This window comes from Fundulus heteroclitus, unplaced genomic scaffold (genome assembly GCF_011125445.2).
Source record: "Fundulus heteroclitus isolate FHET01 unplaced genomic scaffold, MU-UCD_Fhet_4.1 scaffold_81, whole genome shotgun sequence".
NCBI lineage: Eukaryota > Metazoa > Chordata > Actinopteri > Cyprinodontiformes > Fundulidae > Fundulus > Fundulus heteroclitus.
In genome coordinates, this window is record NW_023397263.1 from 283,121 (window position 1) to 297,390 (window position 14,270).

General features: G+C 39.8%; 1 protein-coding gene across 1 annotated transcript in view; it reads left to right on the plus strand.

Moving 5' to 3' along the window:
- pam (peptidylglycine alpha-amidating monooxygenase) overlaps nucleotides 1-14,270 on the plus strand; it is a gene marked incomplete in the record, with an annotated part of 53,227 nt that overhangs the window by 5,842 nt on the left and 33,115 nt on the right. Inside the window, 11 exon segments of the mRNA XM_036134405.1 lie at nucleotides 1,561-1,678; nucleotides 4,493-4,550; nucleotides 4,759-4,846; nucleotides 6,148-6,239; nucleotides 6,585-6,668; nucleotides 8,160-8,208; nucleotides 8,612-8,679; nucleotides 10,633-10,713; nucleotides 10,793-10,869; nucleotides 12,053-12,156; nucleotides 12,921-13,114. Of these exon segments, the coding sequence (XP_035990298.1) occupies nucleotides 1,561-1,678; nucleotides 4,493-4,550; nucleotides 4,759-4,846; nucleotides 6,148-6,239; nucleotides 6,585-6,668; nucleotides 8,160-8,208; nucleotides 8,612-8,679; nucleotides 10,633-10,713; nucleotides 10,793-10,869; nucleotides 12,053-12,156; nucleotides 12,921-13,114 (1,013 nt within the window).

Consider the following 14,270-nt stretch of genomic DNA (forward strand, 5'->3'; position numbering starts at 1 on the left):
AGTGTGTTGGAAAATGGATGAATGGATGGAAGTTATATCTGTAAAGTCTCTCTTTATTAACCTGGCCAACCAGATTGATAATGTGTAGCATTCTCCATTCTGCACCTTATCAATAGCTACGTTTACATGGACAAAAGTAATCGGAATAAAGTGCTGATTGGAATAAAAGTGCGTCATGTAAACAAGCCAGTCGGAATATTGTGATCGGATTAAGTTAAATTGGAATGAAATTGTATTCAGGATGAGAGGGGTGGTTTATGCAGACTCATAATCCGATCAGCGTGCATATAAACTCTTGTCAGGATCAAGTTATTCCGAATGTGGTAAACTGACCCGAGTGCGCATGTGGGCCTCGTAAACATTACGTATTTCCGCTTTGTTGATTAGCGGAAATATGTCGGCAAGCAAAACTGTTGGGACTCCCGATACAACATTAAAAAGAGCTCTAAATTGTAATTTATTCAGCAACGTTTCAACCGTAAATAGAAGCTGGTGCAAATCCCACCTGTTCAGCAAAGACGGAAGTTCTTCTTCTGTGGTTTCCTATAGGAATATTCGATAACTGCACCAAGTCAGAGGGGTTCTATTCTGAATAAAGCCAGGTGTATATAAACACATATTATGATTGGATTAATTGATTGTGTGCCCATATAAACGGTACAATCCAACTATTTTTGGTTTTTATACATTTCAATCCAATCGTGAAATTTTGTCCATGTAAACATAGCTAATGTGGGTCTGCTCCCATTGAATACATTTGGGGAAAGGAGGGACATTTAGCAGAACTCTCCGAGTTCATTTGGCAAAGTGACACCTGGTGTCCGCCTACCAAAGGTTGGTTTTAGCCAATCATGTCAAATTAAAATGTATCGAATTAAAATGTAAGCAGCACGTGTCATGAGAAACCACAAGAAGGTAAGCTAGTCAAGGTACTTCTTGCTGTTCATCTTTCAAAGGTGAAATTGTGGATTCTGACAAAACAGAAGTGATAACGGCAGCTCTTGTTTTCGTTGCACCAGTATGTCCTATCTTAAACCACAATACCGCAATGTGATTGGCCCGAACCGTTGTTGGTTCAGACACAAGACACAAACGTTTGAAGCCGGAGCAGTGCAAAATCGATTCTTGTGTGAATGGACGAGAATTTATCTTGCAGGCAAGGTTATCTTTTTATTGATCACAGGGAATCTGAAGTCTAGTCTTTTACCACCTGCATTCAGCTTTTCAAATGGTGGCAGAAAGACATAAACACTATTGGATTAAATATTTATTTATTGCAGGTCATATCATTATTGTAACATTCATCAACATAATCAAGTTTTCCTGATTTCATGCAGCTCTACTTACTAATGATAATAATTTTTAGAGACAAATGCTAACTGGATCCATTAAAAAGGAAATATATGCTGTATGGCTGAACAATGTTTTTTTTGTTAGGTTTAGCTGAACAACTGACTTTTAATGTAAATAATTTGTAATAGATCCTGCTAACATCTGTTTCTTACTGAGTGTGTATGTGTTAAAGGAGTATATCCTATTTTCTTTGTGGTCTTCCCTAAGGGTTCGGGAAAATGTCTTAAATCCCAGTGACTGTGTGTCAAGAGTCAAGCCGCCGCAGCTCTTAAACTCTCAAAATTTCACTGTGGATCTTCGAATGCCTGGGGTTTTGCCAACTCAGGTGAGTCTTTTTTTGTCTAAAATGAACTAATTTTAGAAAATTATGATATAAGGGTTTTTAGATTCATCTTCATATAAATATTTCACAAAAAGTAGAATCATTTGTTCCAACGTGTTTATTTTCTTTTGACAGTGCCACATTTATTGGAAAATCCATTTGTTGGTTGAGCAGCAGCATCGAGTGTATTGGTCACACTCAACCCAAAACCTCTCTACCATACCAAACAAACTATGATAGAAAACTTGGATAGTATGGCACATGTCTTGTTTTTCCTACCATAGAGAATTTGGAAGCAGAGAGGATGGAAGGGCCAGTAAAAATCCCAGAGAATAGAAAACAAGTCTCCAACAGAAAACAACAAAAATACTCTGTAAAAACACCAAACAATGTTTGAAAGGGAGCCGGAAGAAGCTTATCTAGTTAAGCCGGGCAGATACTGTACGAGTTTTTGCCCTTTTCAGGACGATTCTTCAGTCGTGCGAGAATTTTTTTGGATCAGGCCGAGTTTCAGCTTGATCATGCGTCGTGTAGCATACAGGGGCTAACGAGGGGCGATTGGCCTCTCACGACCACTTCCCCATCAGGAATCGTACGGTCACATTAAAATCAAACATTTTTGAAATTCAGTCGGCCCTCGTGAAGTGATCGCGAGCGATCGTGAGCGTTTCCTGCTGTTGAAGTGAAGTTACGACTGTCTACGAGCCGCGCATGCGCAAACAAGGGAAGTCTTCTTCACCTTCTCAAACGAAAACATAGAAGTGGAGAGAAGCATGACGGCAGTACGTGTGACATGGAGTCAAACTACGGAGGAGAAACTCGTAGAATTGCGAAGGCAGCGCTTTTCATTCTAGTGAGCCTCATATTTAACAGTGAGCATCGACACTTTTTCTTCTTCTACTGTTTACATTTGGTTTCTGGGTAGACAAGTCCGAGTAGCGTCATCTATCTACGGGGCTGAGTCCGACTTGTAGTTTTTGAACGTACAGTGTGAGCAGTCAGGTCTCATCAGAGCGTCTGGCCGCTCAGTGTAAGAACAGATATCGTGAGCAGTGTACTTTTAAACCCTGCGGTCTCGTCATACAGTTTGAGCTGTATCTGAGTACAACGACTGAAAATATCATACAGTGTATGTCTGGCTTTATCTCCCTAAGTGTGTTTACATTTTCTAAATCAAAAGAGTAAGGTACCATATAAAATACTACTGAGATTAGCTTGGGTGTTCTGTTCACCTGGTGTGGTTGTGTGTGGTTCTTCCACAAAATACAGCTGTCCCTGGTAAATGGCCATTAAGCTTTGTTACATGCAATCATCCAGTCCAAAAGAACGTGAAAAAAATATCAATAGCATAACAAACTGTTTGGCGTTGGCAAAAGGGTGTTGTTTGTGGTGTTAGTAAAGGACCCAGCTGCAAAGAAAACCAGAATTCTTTAATAATAAAGCAATGAGGATAACTTTAAGCGGAATTGAATGACATGGAGCCCTGGTGGTAGCCTCGTGAGACCATCCTGATCTCGCGAGCTTTCAAGGTTTCACTCGCAGATCAGTCTGGCTACTTTCCGTTAAAGAAAATTTGGAGCCGTTCACCAAACGAACGTCCAATCAGCGTTGGCTTTGAGGCGGGTTGAGGTGTGACGCAACGAGAAGCGCGACAGTTCAGTCTAAAGAACATGGCGGCTTCAGCCGATGAAACTAGCGTTAGCGTGGCTATCGAGCAAGTTTTATCGGAATTACAGAGTATTTATTTGCTGAGCTAACGAGCCTTTACCTGCAGCAGCAAGAATAGATTGGCTTGTGGTTGTGTTTTCGTCGTCACTCGAAGCATGTTGATGAGTACGTCATATGCTTCGTTGATCTGATTGGTTTATTTGGCCCGTCAATCACCAACATAGGCCAATCAGCTAACCATTATTTTCGCCCCTTCCCAAAATTACTTCAACGGAAGGTTTCCAGATGGATATGCGGAGCAAATCTATCTGGCGGAGTCAGGTAACCCTGGTGGTGCACTGGGAATATCCAGTCAGAAACAGTGAGCTACAATACTGAGGGGGGAGTGGAGATGACATTGGAACCAGGTGAGCTGATCAGAGGATTGTGGACAGCTGGGAGAGGAGAGTGTTGAGAAGGCGAATCATAGGCACAGGGAACTAAAGTAGGCATAAAGGAAAACTAAAAACCTATAGGGAATATACTAATCCTGATTTAGAAGACTTAGAACTAAAATACACAGAGAACAGAACACAAGAAATAAGTAAGAAACTAAACCTAAAGAAATAAACCTGTATGGCAACACCTTTCAAACATAAATAATCTATCAAAACACCAACACAATGAAAACCAAAACCTAAACACCCAAACTTCATAGCAGGGATTTGGCAAGTTTTTCTTGGACACCATCAACATACTCAACTTTGATGCTCAACCCATGGATGGATGTTCCTCACAAACTGACACCACAAACATGTAAAGTTATTAGATGTGTTGCTGAAAAGCATTGTTACAACAAATAACTTATAGAACAAAGAAACTTACTTATTTTGCTAGTTTTATATAAAGTATGCTTAGTTTAGTTTCAGCGGAAATGCAGGGAAATTACATTTTAACCTAAGTTGTTGGAATGTTAATATCTTCTAAAAATCAAAATAAATTATATAATTTTCAAGTGTGACATGTAAATTCCTTTTTACTAAAGTATTTTCAGTAATCTGCATCCCCTTGCTGTTTTATTTAGTGAGATGCTGTGTTTCATTATTCCGATTATGAGCATCTGATTATGAAACAATGTGATTAATGTCATCCTCCTGGTTATAATTTCAGTCGGACACCTACCTTTGCATGGCCTTTCCTGTGCCAACTACTCGGGATTCATATATTGGTGAGTCATTCTCCTTCTCCTTGACAAAATAGTCATAGTTTAGAAACAGATGTTGGGTTACGCCAGTGTCTTTTTATTTACCATGGGAAAACAATATGCTTTCCATAGTGTTTTCATCCACGTGTTAGGTTCATATGGAAATGATCAAAAAAGGCCTTTTGTTAACTCTGCATCCATTAACCATATTGTTGTTGTTTCTTTTTCTCAGTGGACTTCCTACCTCATGCCAGTATGGACACAGTTCACCACATGCTGCTGTTTGGCTGCCAGACTCCTGTTTCCACCAGCAGCTACTGGTAACACCCACATTTATATATGAACATAAAGAAAATCATTTTAGAGGTTGGAGTTAAGTTTTAAATATTGTAGGATTAGCATTTTTTTTTGCTTCTATTTTCTAAATGGCAAAAAAAAAATGAAGGAGAGTTTTTTTAGCTTCTTCAAATTGGCATTATGTTAGCACGTCCCAATGATTGGCATGTGGGACGACCAATAAATAAGGTGATCCCTCCGGAACTGGAAGCCGACAAAATATAGTTCACTATACCTTTAAACAAGACATAAGCCAGTTCCAGACCGCCTCCACGAGTCTGTGAAAAGCAAAGCCTACTGCATCCACGGTTACTCCGTCTAGGTCCACTCCAAAAGAGAGTATATGCGCGATCATCGTCATTACAAGCAGAATGCTAATTTATTTGGAGAGCATTACCACGTTTCAAATTAAATGTTGAGATGACAAATCTGCTTCCATATTTGGTGCAAAAAGAGTTGTTTCCATCTGATGTTTAAATAAAGCAGTTAATTTTATAGTGAATATTAAAAAAATATATTTTGTGGTTAACGATCTCCATTTCCACCGTTTCACGTTGGCTTACCGGGGGTTGTGGATGTTCTGTTTCCTTTTTTTTTTTTTACAATTGCAACTGTGTAGCTTAATCCAGCCAGAGCCCAACGGATTTGACGGTGAACGACAGAGAGCAGGTCCGCTGACAGTGTCTATCGGAGTAGTCACGGAGAACGTGGTGCCGTTCTCATTCATTAAAATAACAACGTAGTTGCTCAGTCAGTCGGACTTGCGCGTACGTGAACGGATAGAGCAGTCATAGTTGGTGTGGAATCTCGGGGTAAGGCGCAAAGGGGAGATGACAAGTTTACAAACCTTTCAGTTTTATACCCTTAATTTATCAGAAAAAAATTAGTTTTTCCCCCTGTTTTTTATTTTTTTAATTGTTGTCTTAATACCAAAGATTTACTTAATACCCAACAGATTTACTTTCACAAGTGGAGCATTACTGCTTTGGCTATAGTGCTCTGCATATGTGTTGTACATTCAATCTTATATTAATTATTTAAAAGAGTTTGTGGAAACAATGTTTTCGGCCTTCCGCCAACCGGGTTTGGCAAGAGCTTGATCTTCCAAATGTAAAGATGATAGACAAGAGGTTTATCCAATCGTATACAAGGATTTTTGATAAGGCCCCTCCTTCTGAAAGACATCTCCAATGGAGCGATCCCAGGTGGATGTGTGGAAAAAAGTTTTTGTGTTAGATTACTTGTAGACAGAACGGGGCACTGATTGTGTTTCCTCTTTGTTCAGGGACTGTGGCAGCGTTCAAGGTACTTGTGAAGATGAAGCCTCCATTATGTACGCCTGGGCTCGAAATGCTCCACCAACAAGATTACCTAAAGGTAAGCCCCACACTCAAGGTAGACTATTTAATAAGTCATTTTCATTCACCATTGTCAACATATATGTTGTCAAAGGTGCATATGAGCTCTAAAACAAAGCTTCATTTAAAGAAACATCAATAAACTTTTTAAAGACATGTTCAGGTCTCCTTATCTGCCTATAAACAGCTGCTGATGATATTCAGAGTTCATTCGTTTTGGGGAATAGTTGTATTTTCAGCTGGATCACAGTTCATTATGTTGAAAGCAGCAGAGCAGAGACAGCATAGAGGTGGATGCCAGAGACATGCTTCCCTGCAATTATTTGCCTCTGTGTGCTGTCATTTGCTCTTGTGTTTCCATCAGATGTTGGGTTTAAAGTCGGAAGAAATTCAGGAATGTCTTACTTTGTGATGCAGATCCATTATGGAGATATCAGTGCCTTCAGTGGTGAGTACCATAGTGTTTCCTAACTTTTCTGTCATATTCCCAAAATCCCTGAACGGATCAAACTTGCTGGTTGTTGATTTTCTTTGTGATTGTTAATATGAAGAACAAAATAAGATCAAAAGATTAAACTAAAACCATAAGGCCCCTTGGGTCTGTGATCGACCTGTTTTTTTTTTTGTGTTTTTTTTTTTTTTACGTCTGTGGATCAAATGAAGAAGCAGGAATCCATGGAGCCCACAGAGATTGTAATATTTTAGAGTCAGTCTGATCTGAGAGATATGTTGCTCTGCAAAATCTGCTGAAGATGATAAACTGTTGAGGATGGAGCGTGTGTGGCCTGTGATCCCAACATATCGACTAGTACAGTGTGAAAGGACAAAGTGATCCATAATGGGGGGGTTGTGGTTGCGTGTTTCTAGTGAAACTGTGAATTATGTACTATATTATACTGTATACTATATTGTTTATTAAATGATGAGTTTGTGTTTTTGTGTTGTCCAGCGGTTTAAAAAGTGTGGCATACAGCCATGTTCAACTTTTTGTTCCTGTTATTTTTCACAAATTGACAAATGACCCAGTGTTTGTATGTTTGCAGGTTTATCCAGTTGCCTCAGAAGTTGGCTTGTTTTTTTTGTACACGATGTTACGGTAGCCGATGGCAGCTTTATATTTGGATTAAAAAAACCTCCCACACACATTGAGAAAACAAGTTAATGAGGTGTTGGGAAACGGTCTGAAACAAGCTCAAACACATCTACAGACCGAGATGGTGAACAAGGCAGAAAACGTGCTGTCAGACACATTTGATTGCTTTTAAACAGTTTGGCTGTAGTAGACGGTGTTGCCAGGCAACCTTTCCATTAACAGGACAAACAGTGAAATTTAGCAAAAAGCAGTTAAGGCTGGTTCACATGGCAGGACTTTGCAAAGCCTGAGAGACACCAAACGTGACTATAAAAGATCAAACTATCGAGATTAAACGTGAGTTCAGAGTAAATAAACATGGACGACGGGGAAAATTATTGCCGATAGTTTGTGGACTAATTTTAATGGAGAATAACACATAACAAAAAGAAAAGGCGTTGATTAAACGAGTGGAGTGAACCTCTGAGGCAACTAAAAACATCTGGAAGAAGTAATTCATCCCCACTGCAGTAACCTGTCTTAACTAAATTAAATGATGATCTAACCACGGGACGCAAAGTGTTTTTTTTTTCTCTCTCTATGTACACACTGTTGACATTATGACAGTATGAATGTGTTTTATTCTGTTTGAAGAGCCGAAGGCAAGGTTTCATCTTCTTGGACAATAACATTTTATCTTATCTTAATCCCTTTATTGGCTTGAAAAATAATATTTCCCCCCCTGTCTACTTTCTACTTATTTCCTGGCCATGAGCGGGGATGTGGCCTGAGAAGGTACTGATGGGCCTGGGGACTGTAACTGTGCAGTTTGCTTTGTTAATAGTTATTTCTTTCCCGTTTTTACAGACCATCACAGAGACTGCTCTGGACTCACTTTAAGAATGACATTAAAACCGTAAGTCTGAAACCTAAACAATCAAATTTCTCCTTTTTTTTCCACTGTAGGAAGGGATGGCGTTTTATTAAGTAGGATCCAGTCCAGTTTAATGGCTCTTCATTACATTTAGATTAAAGAAACACAGGATTTTTATTTTCCTTTAAAAAAAAAAGAGGATTTATATCTGATAAGCGAGGGTGCAGTCGGCATTTTTAATCATTTTTTTAATAAAAAAAATGATGTTTCTACTTTTGGCGACTGAAGAAATAAACTAAAAACAGTGATTAAGTAACCATATTATTGTTATTTAAATAACCCAGAACTGGCTAAAGACGAGTGCGTGGTACCGTCTTTGTGTTTCCCATCAATAATAAGATGTAGAAAGTAAGCGTTTCCTTTGTTCTTCGTTCCTTCACTGAAGGCAGCCATTCATTGCGGGGATATACCTGCTAATGTCTGTGGACACCGTAATCCTTCCTGGAAAAAAAGGTACGTTTGTCCCTTCTTAAGACTTAACTCCGGAAACCTCAACATTTCTCTCTGTTGCCTGACTGGCTGTTAGGGAATAAACTTTATCAAGTAGTTTACCCATGTGGACTGTCAAGTATACTAGTGACTGTTGGGAAAATGGGATGAAATCATCTGCTCGTTGTCTGCTCAGACACTGAGTAGGAAGCTGTGACTGTAGCTTCACTGTTTTACTTGACTTATAATGTTACTGTTCCTGTAATTACAATAAACAAGGCATCAAACAGCTTTAGAGTGAAATCCCAAATACAAGACAGTAGGGCTGGACAATAATTCAATAACAATATATATTGATGATAGAAGAAAAGGTAAATAAAAAGTTCAATAGAACAAAAGTTTTCCTTTTTGCATTCTAGCCTATCATGTAGATGAATATTACAGTCAATACATCCTCCCAACCAATCACAAACCACCCGGGAACGCTCCATCACCAAGCTCCGCCCCCTTCAAAGAGCTCAAAAAGCGCATTCTTTTTTTTTTTAAACTTACAGTTTTGGTAAAAAGTTGGTTGAATAAAGGGTTGAGTTCGAATTCAGTGTTTGTGTTCTTTATCTCTAAATAGGTCGCTAAGCAACAGCAAAATATATGTTTTGAATATGTTGATAATTATCGCTATCGATCAATATGATTTTTATTTTATCGATATGGTTTTTTTCTATATCGTCCAGCCCTACAAGACAGCTCTACGTATTCTAAGATAAAGTCATATCAGTACATATGCACAGAACAATGTTCGCTACAAGAACAAACATTGTATTGTTGGACAAATGTGTCTATTTCTTGATTATTGTCCTCTATCTAAATACTTGGAATTAACAGAACCAGTTAGTATTTAGTCAGTCTAACCGATGTGGCTTTGGAAAGGCAGAGGGAAGGTCAAGGCCTTTTAGTTTAAGACAATTATGGCTTCTTCCACCAAACTGCTTCCAGTGTGTAACTGCTGTTGGAGCTTCCTACGCCATAGTTCTCCGTGTTTCCACTGGTTTATTTATTTTTGTCACATTTGTGGACCATTTGTGGGAAAAGGCTTTGGATTTGGGTTCGCCAGATTTTGAAATGCACCTCGATGCCAACCAAGGACAGGTTTTAAAAGCCAAGATCTTAAAGTGGATGTAGCTTGTTTCCGCTTCAGCCATGCACACGTCAACCACTTGATTTGCCCTGCTCTGCAACGAGTTGTGTTGTTAAAAATGGGGATGAAATAATTGAATTTAAGTAGTAAAATAGAGTCCAAATAAAATATCTAATATATAGACTTTTCAGACCTGCCTCGTTCTGTTTTTTCACAATAACGTTCTCAGTAAAAATGTAAAGCTTAGTAAAAATCTACAGGATTCAGACGGCATGAGTGTGCAGTTATGACTCATCTATAATAAGGTATGATAGTTCTGAGCAGTGAGCAGCTGATCACGCAGTAGATCTGTTTTTACCACATAAAAATCAACCTACTGACATTTCCCACCTCTCGTCTTAGTAGGAACTGACAGAGGAAGTGTGTTGCTGGTGAGACGAGATAAGATGATTCAAATGGGGAACTATGAGGATGAGTGTTTTGTGAACTACGCTTTAAGTAGAAAAGGGGAACAGGTGCAACGATTCCTTACAGGGCTACTTAAAGGGCTACTGGAGACAGTACATTAACTCACTATGCAAATTTTGGTTCTTAAGTCTAAATCCTCCAGAATCAGATCTACAACATTCGATTATGAACGCTGAATCAGCGACTTTCTCTACATGCAAAGTCCTTAATAGACTGCAGCATCAGAGGCCAAGAGCAGAACGGGGCAAGATCTGCCCCGGCACAATAAAAAAAAAAACTGAGACAGACACGCATCTGTTATAACGCTACCTGTTGTGGAAGATATGGAAATGTGCATTGACTGAAAAGACGGTTAAAACCCCTTTTTCTTTTAGTTACAAATGCAGATGTTGCTTGTGAATATGACTCCTATCCGATCTACCCGTTTGCCTTCAGGACCCACACCCACCGCCTCGGTGAGTAGTCACAGATGAGCGAGGCCTCGTTGTTTCTTGGACTCCTTTCTCCCGTTGTTCACGGTCGTTTGTTTCACAGGTAAAGTGGTCAGCGGTTACAGAATCCGTCATGGGAAATGGAGCCTGATAGGCAGACAGTCCCCTCAGTTACCACAGGTAAGGAAGCATGGAGGCTGTGATATAGATCTAACGCACAGTCACACACACCGGTACACACAAAAACATGCAAACCAACATGCACTCAAACACGTGTTCATTTTTATACTTTAAAACGTTATTTTCCAGCTAAACAACGTGTAAACAGCTTAAGGCTATAAACTTTAGCAGCAGCACCACGCTGTAGATTCAGAACCAGCGTCAGAGCTGATAGGCTAGAGCTGCGTGCGTGAGAGGAGGTGGGACCTGACAACGTGATCTGGAATGACGGGTTCTTTATTATTGAACTACCAGGAAGAGGCTTTATTCTGCTCTAGGTTTTCACAGTCGAGTTATTTTACTATATGTCTCTTTTCCACTCATTTTGGAAAGGTGTCCCTTTATTTGGCTTTTTGTTGAATTGGCTTTAGGTGAAACCGTTTCATCATTAGGACATAGCTCAAAGGTTATCATCAATATCTATGTGTATTAGGGTGAGCAGATCTCAAAGAACCAAATGCTAGACAACAGGATGATTGTGAGGGACAACGTGGGACACATCACCAACACTATGATGACGTCACACATTTTCATTTAACACAAATCCCACATTACAATAATCAAGCTCTGCTTTGCCTGTTGTTGCACAGAATTAATTCTAAAAGTTTATAAAAAGGCATTATTTAATGTTTTTGAAGTTTAACTAAAGTGTTACGTTTTAGCCTTGTGACAGGCGACCTGTCCAGGATGTACGTTTCCCCGTCAGATACAGCTTGACGTAACACCTGCACGGAAAAGTGGCTTTAGAAGATGGATGGACTCTGAAAAAGTTGAATCAAATGCATCAGAAAAGAATGACTAGCTGCAGTTTCATTTCTTAGTTTTCTTAATCTGTATCCGACACAGCTCTCACTTTTTTGTTCTTTCAAAAAAAAGCGCATGTCCAATCATTTTTTTAACAACGTCTCAGCTGGTGGGACAGCGGGAACACAGGGAAAAAGCAGGACAGTCCCACACAGATCGCTTATTTTTGATAAACAAAATGGCTAGTTATCTGCTAATCCCAGTTCATGTGAATAATCACAAACTGTAGTTCATTATCTCATTTAGAAAAGCTTCCCATAGATACTCGTATGCTGTGCTTTTCAAGCCAACAGCAATATGAGGCTGTTCGTTGCTCATTCGCTCATGTTTTTTATTCCAGGCTTTCTATCCTGCTAACAAGGAGGTGACCGTGCGCTACGGTGACACCATTGCTGCCAGATGCGTTTTCACTGGGGAGGGCCGCACCTCCAAAACCTACATCGGGTCAGTTTCACTAATCACTGCAAACACTTACTGAGCTTCTGTCTGACTGTAAATCCCAACACGCATTTCCATTGATAGCTTTGACCCTATGGACCAATGCATCTGTTTGTTTGTAAGACCAAGAATCAAGAATATTTTCTTTGTCACCGCGTGTTACTGCAGCGAAATTTCTCTTTGGCTGCTCCGGTTCACATTACACATAATGAAGGCAAAAAAAAACAGCAAACAAACATTCAATGAACAAGGCTTACATTTTTTTTCTTTTTTGTAGCGTTCAGGAAAGTCACAGATAAAGATGATGAGGTAGAATGGGGCTTATTGAACAATGATGATTTGAGATTTGAAAGAAATGCTTCAAAAATATAAATACTTTATTTCAGAGCCAGATTCTGCTTTTCCACAGGGTTAGAAAGTAGATCTACATGTTCATTGGATCTGCATGATTACGATTCATGCTTTTCAGTTCTCATTCACACCGGTCAGGCTGTGCATGCAGGGTAATGTTTTAGAAATTAATGCTGTATGCATGTTCAGTGTAACATGCTTTGAGTTGGCATGTTGTTGACAGAGATGCATGGAAGGACCCACATTCCAGAACTGGATACCATCTGACAGTTTCTATGTACAAATAACTTTATAAAGCGGTAAAGTTTGCAGGCTCAGCGCGCCACATCACCTGCATCTGATGCAGGACCAAGTGGCTTTGAGGTACCACCTCCATTCATTGCTGCTTGTGGAATCTTTTTTTTTTTTTTTTTCTGCAGGGGGACTTCTAATGATGAAATGTGCAACTTCTATATGATGTATTACATGGACAGCAAACATGCCGTTCCCTTCATGAGCTGCATGGACCCTGGCTCCAAAGACCTCTTCCAATATATTCCAGCAGAAGCGAATGTTCCCATCGCCGTCAGTCCGGATCACATGCACCCCATGATGCCAATGGGGGTCACTACAGGTATATAAACCTACCTCATCTACCTCACTCTTATCTCTGGCTTAAACCTGGAATTTAGCTTTTTTTAATTTTTTTTCATAAATTTACTGCAGCTGCCAAATAATATTGAAATTAATATTGGGTGATGGTATTGCAATAAAATAATTTACATTTTAGAAAATAGATGAACTGTTTTAAACATCTGTATACCAGACATTTCACGAGTGTGAAAGAAAGAGAAATGCTGTTAAGTAGCTTTGTTTTCTTTCTTTTTTTGGAGCAGTTCCACTTTTTGACCGGGAGACGTTTGTGTGCTTGTTTGAAATGTTCTGAAACTCACAATCCAAGGATGTACCGTCCAAGCAAAGCTGGACGCAGCTCAAATGTTCTGGAGGAAGCCTCTTTGGGTCAGACTTTCTGTGGGTGGTTATTTTCAGGGGAAGATTAATTTGCCGAATAGATCCATATCGTTATATGCAGTTTAACTTCTCATGTGTTCTTAATACAGACCTAAAGCAGACACGTAGTTTTACTCCAGACCCAGCAGAAACACTGAAGTTGTGTCCATTAGAAATGAGAGTTGCTAATTCGCTGTTCTAGCTGTGTTTTGCCAGTGTTTAGTTAAATAAGGCGTTTAAATCTAAGAGCTTATGGCATGGTGACTTGTTTGATAGACATCTGAATATCTGCTCCCGGATTCCCGACGTCTAGCACATGATCATCCAGCATCTGTTTTTTTTGAAGATTAGTTAAATCTACTGAATGTGAGCCACGGCCAGCAGCTGCTCCTTTAGGAATGGCTTCAGTGCTAAACGGCCTGGCTAGGCTTCAGGGAGCCTGTTGCAGCGTTGCTACCTTAGGGCTCCCTCGCTGATAGGTCGTGTGTTGCATAGATACAGAGATGGCTCCTGGCCTCCGCAGGCTGGGTTTTGGGTTAAATGAGTCATCTTCAACTGGCTGCTTTATATGGAAGTGGTGTTACTGCAGTGTCACGTCGATACCACATTGCTGCTCCGCTGCTTTCTCCGCGCAGTGACGGGTTTTATCCTGTGGTAAAGCAGCAGGTCTGTAGAAGCTACTTACACAAAGGCCTTCTGCATTTTCATCATGTTCAAAGTGGCAAAAAAAAAAAACGCCCCCCCCAAAAAACAGGCATATTGTCAGCATCAACTTTACT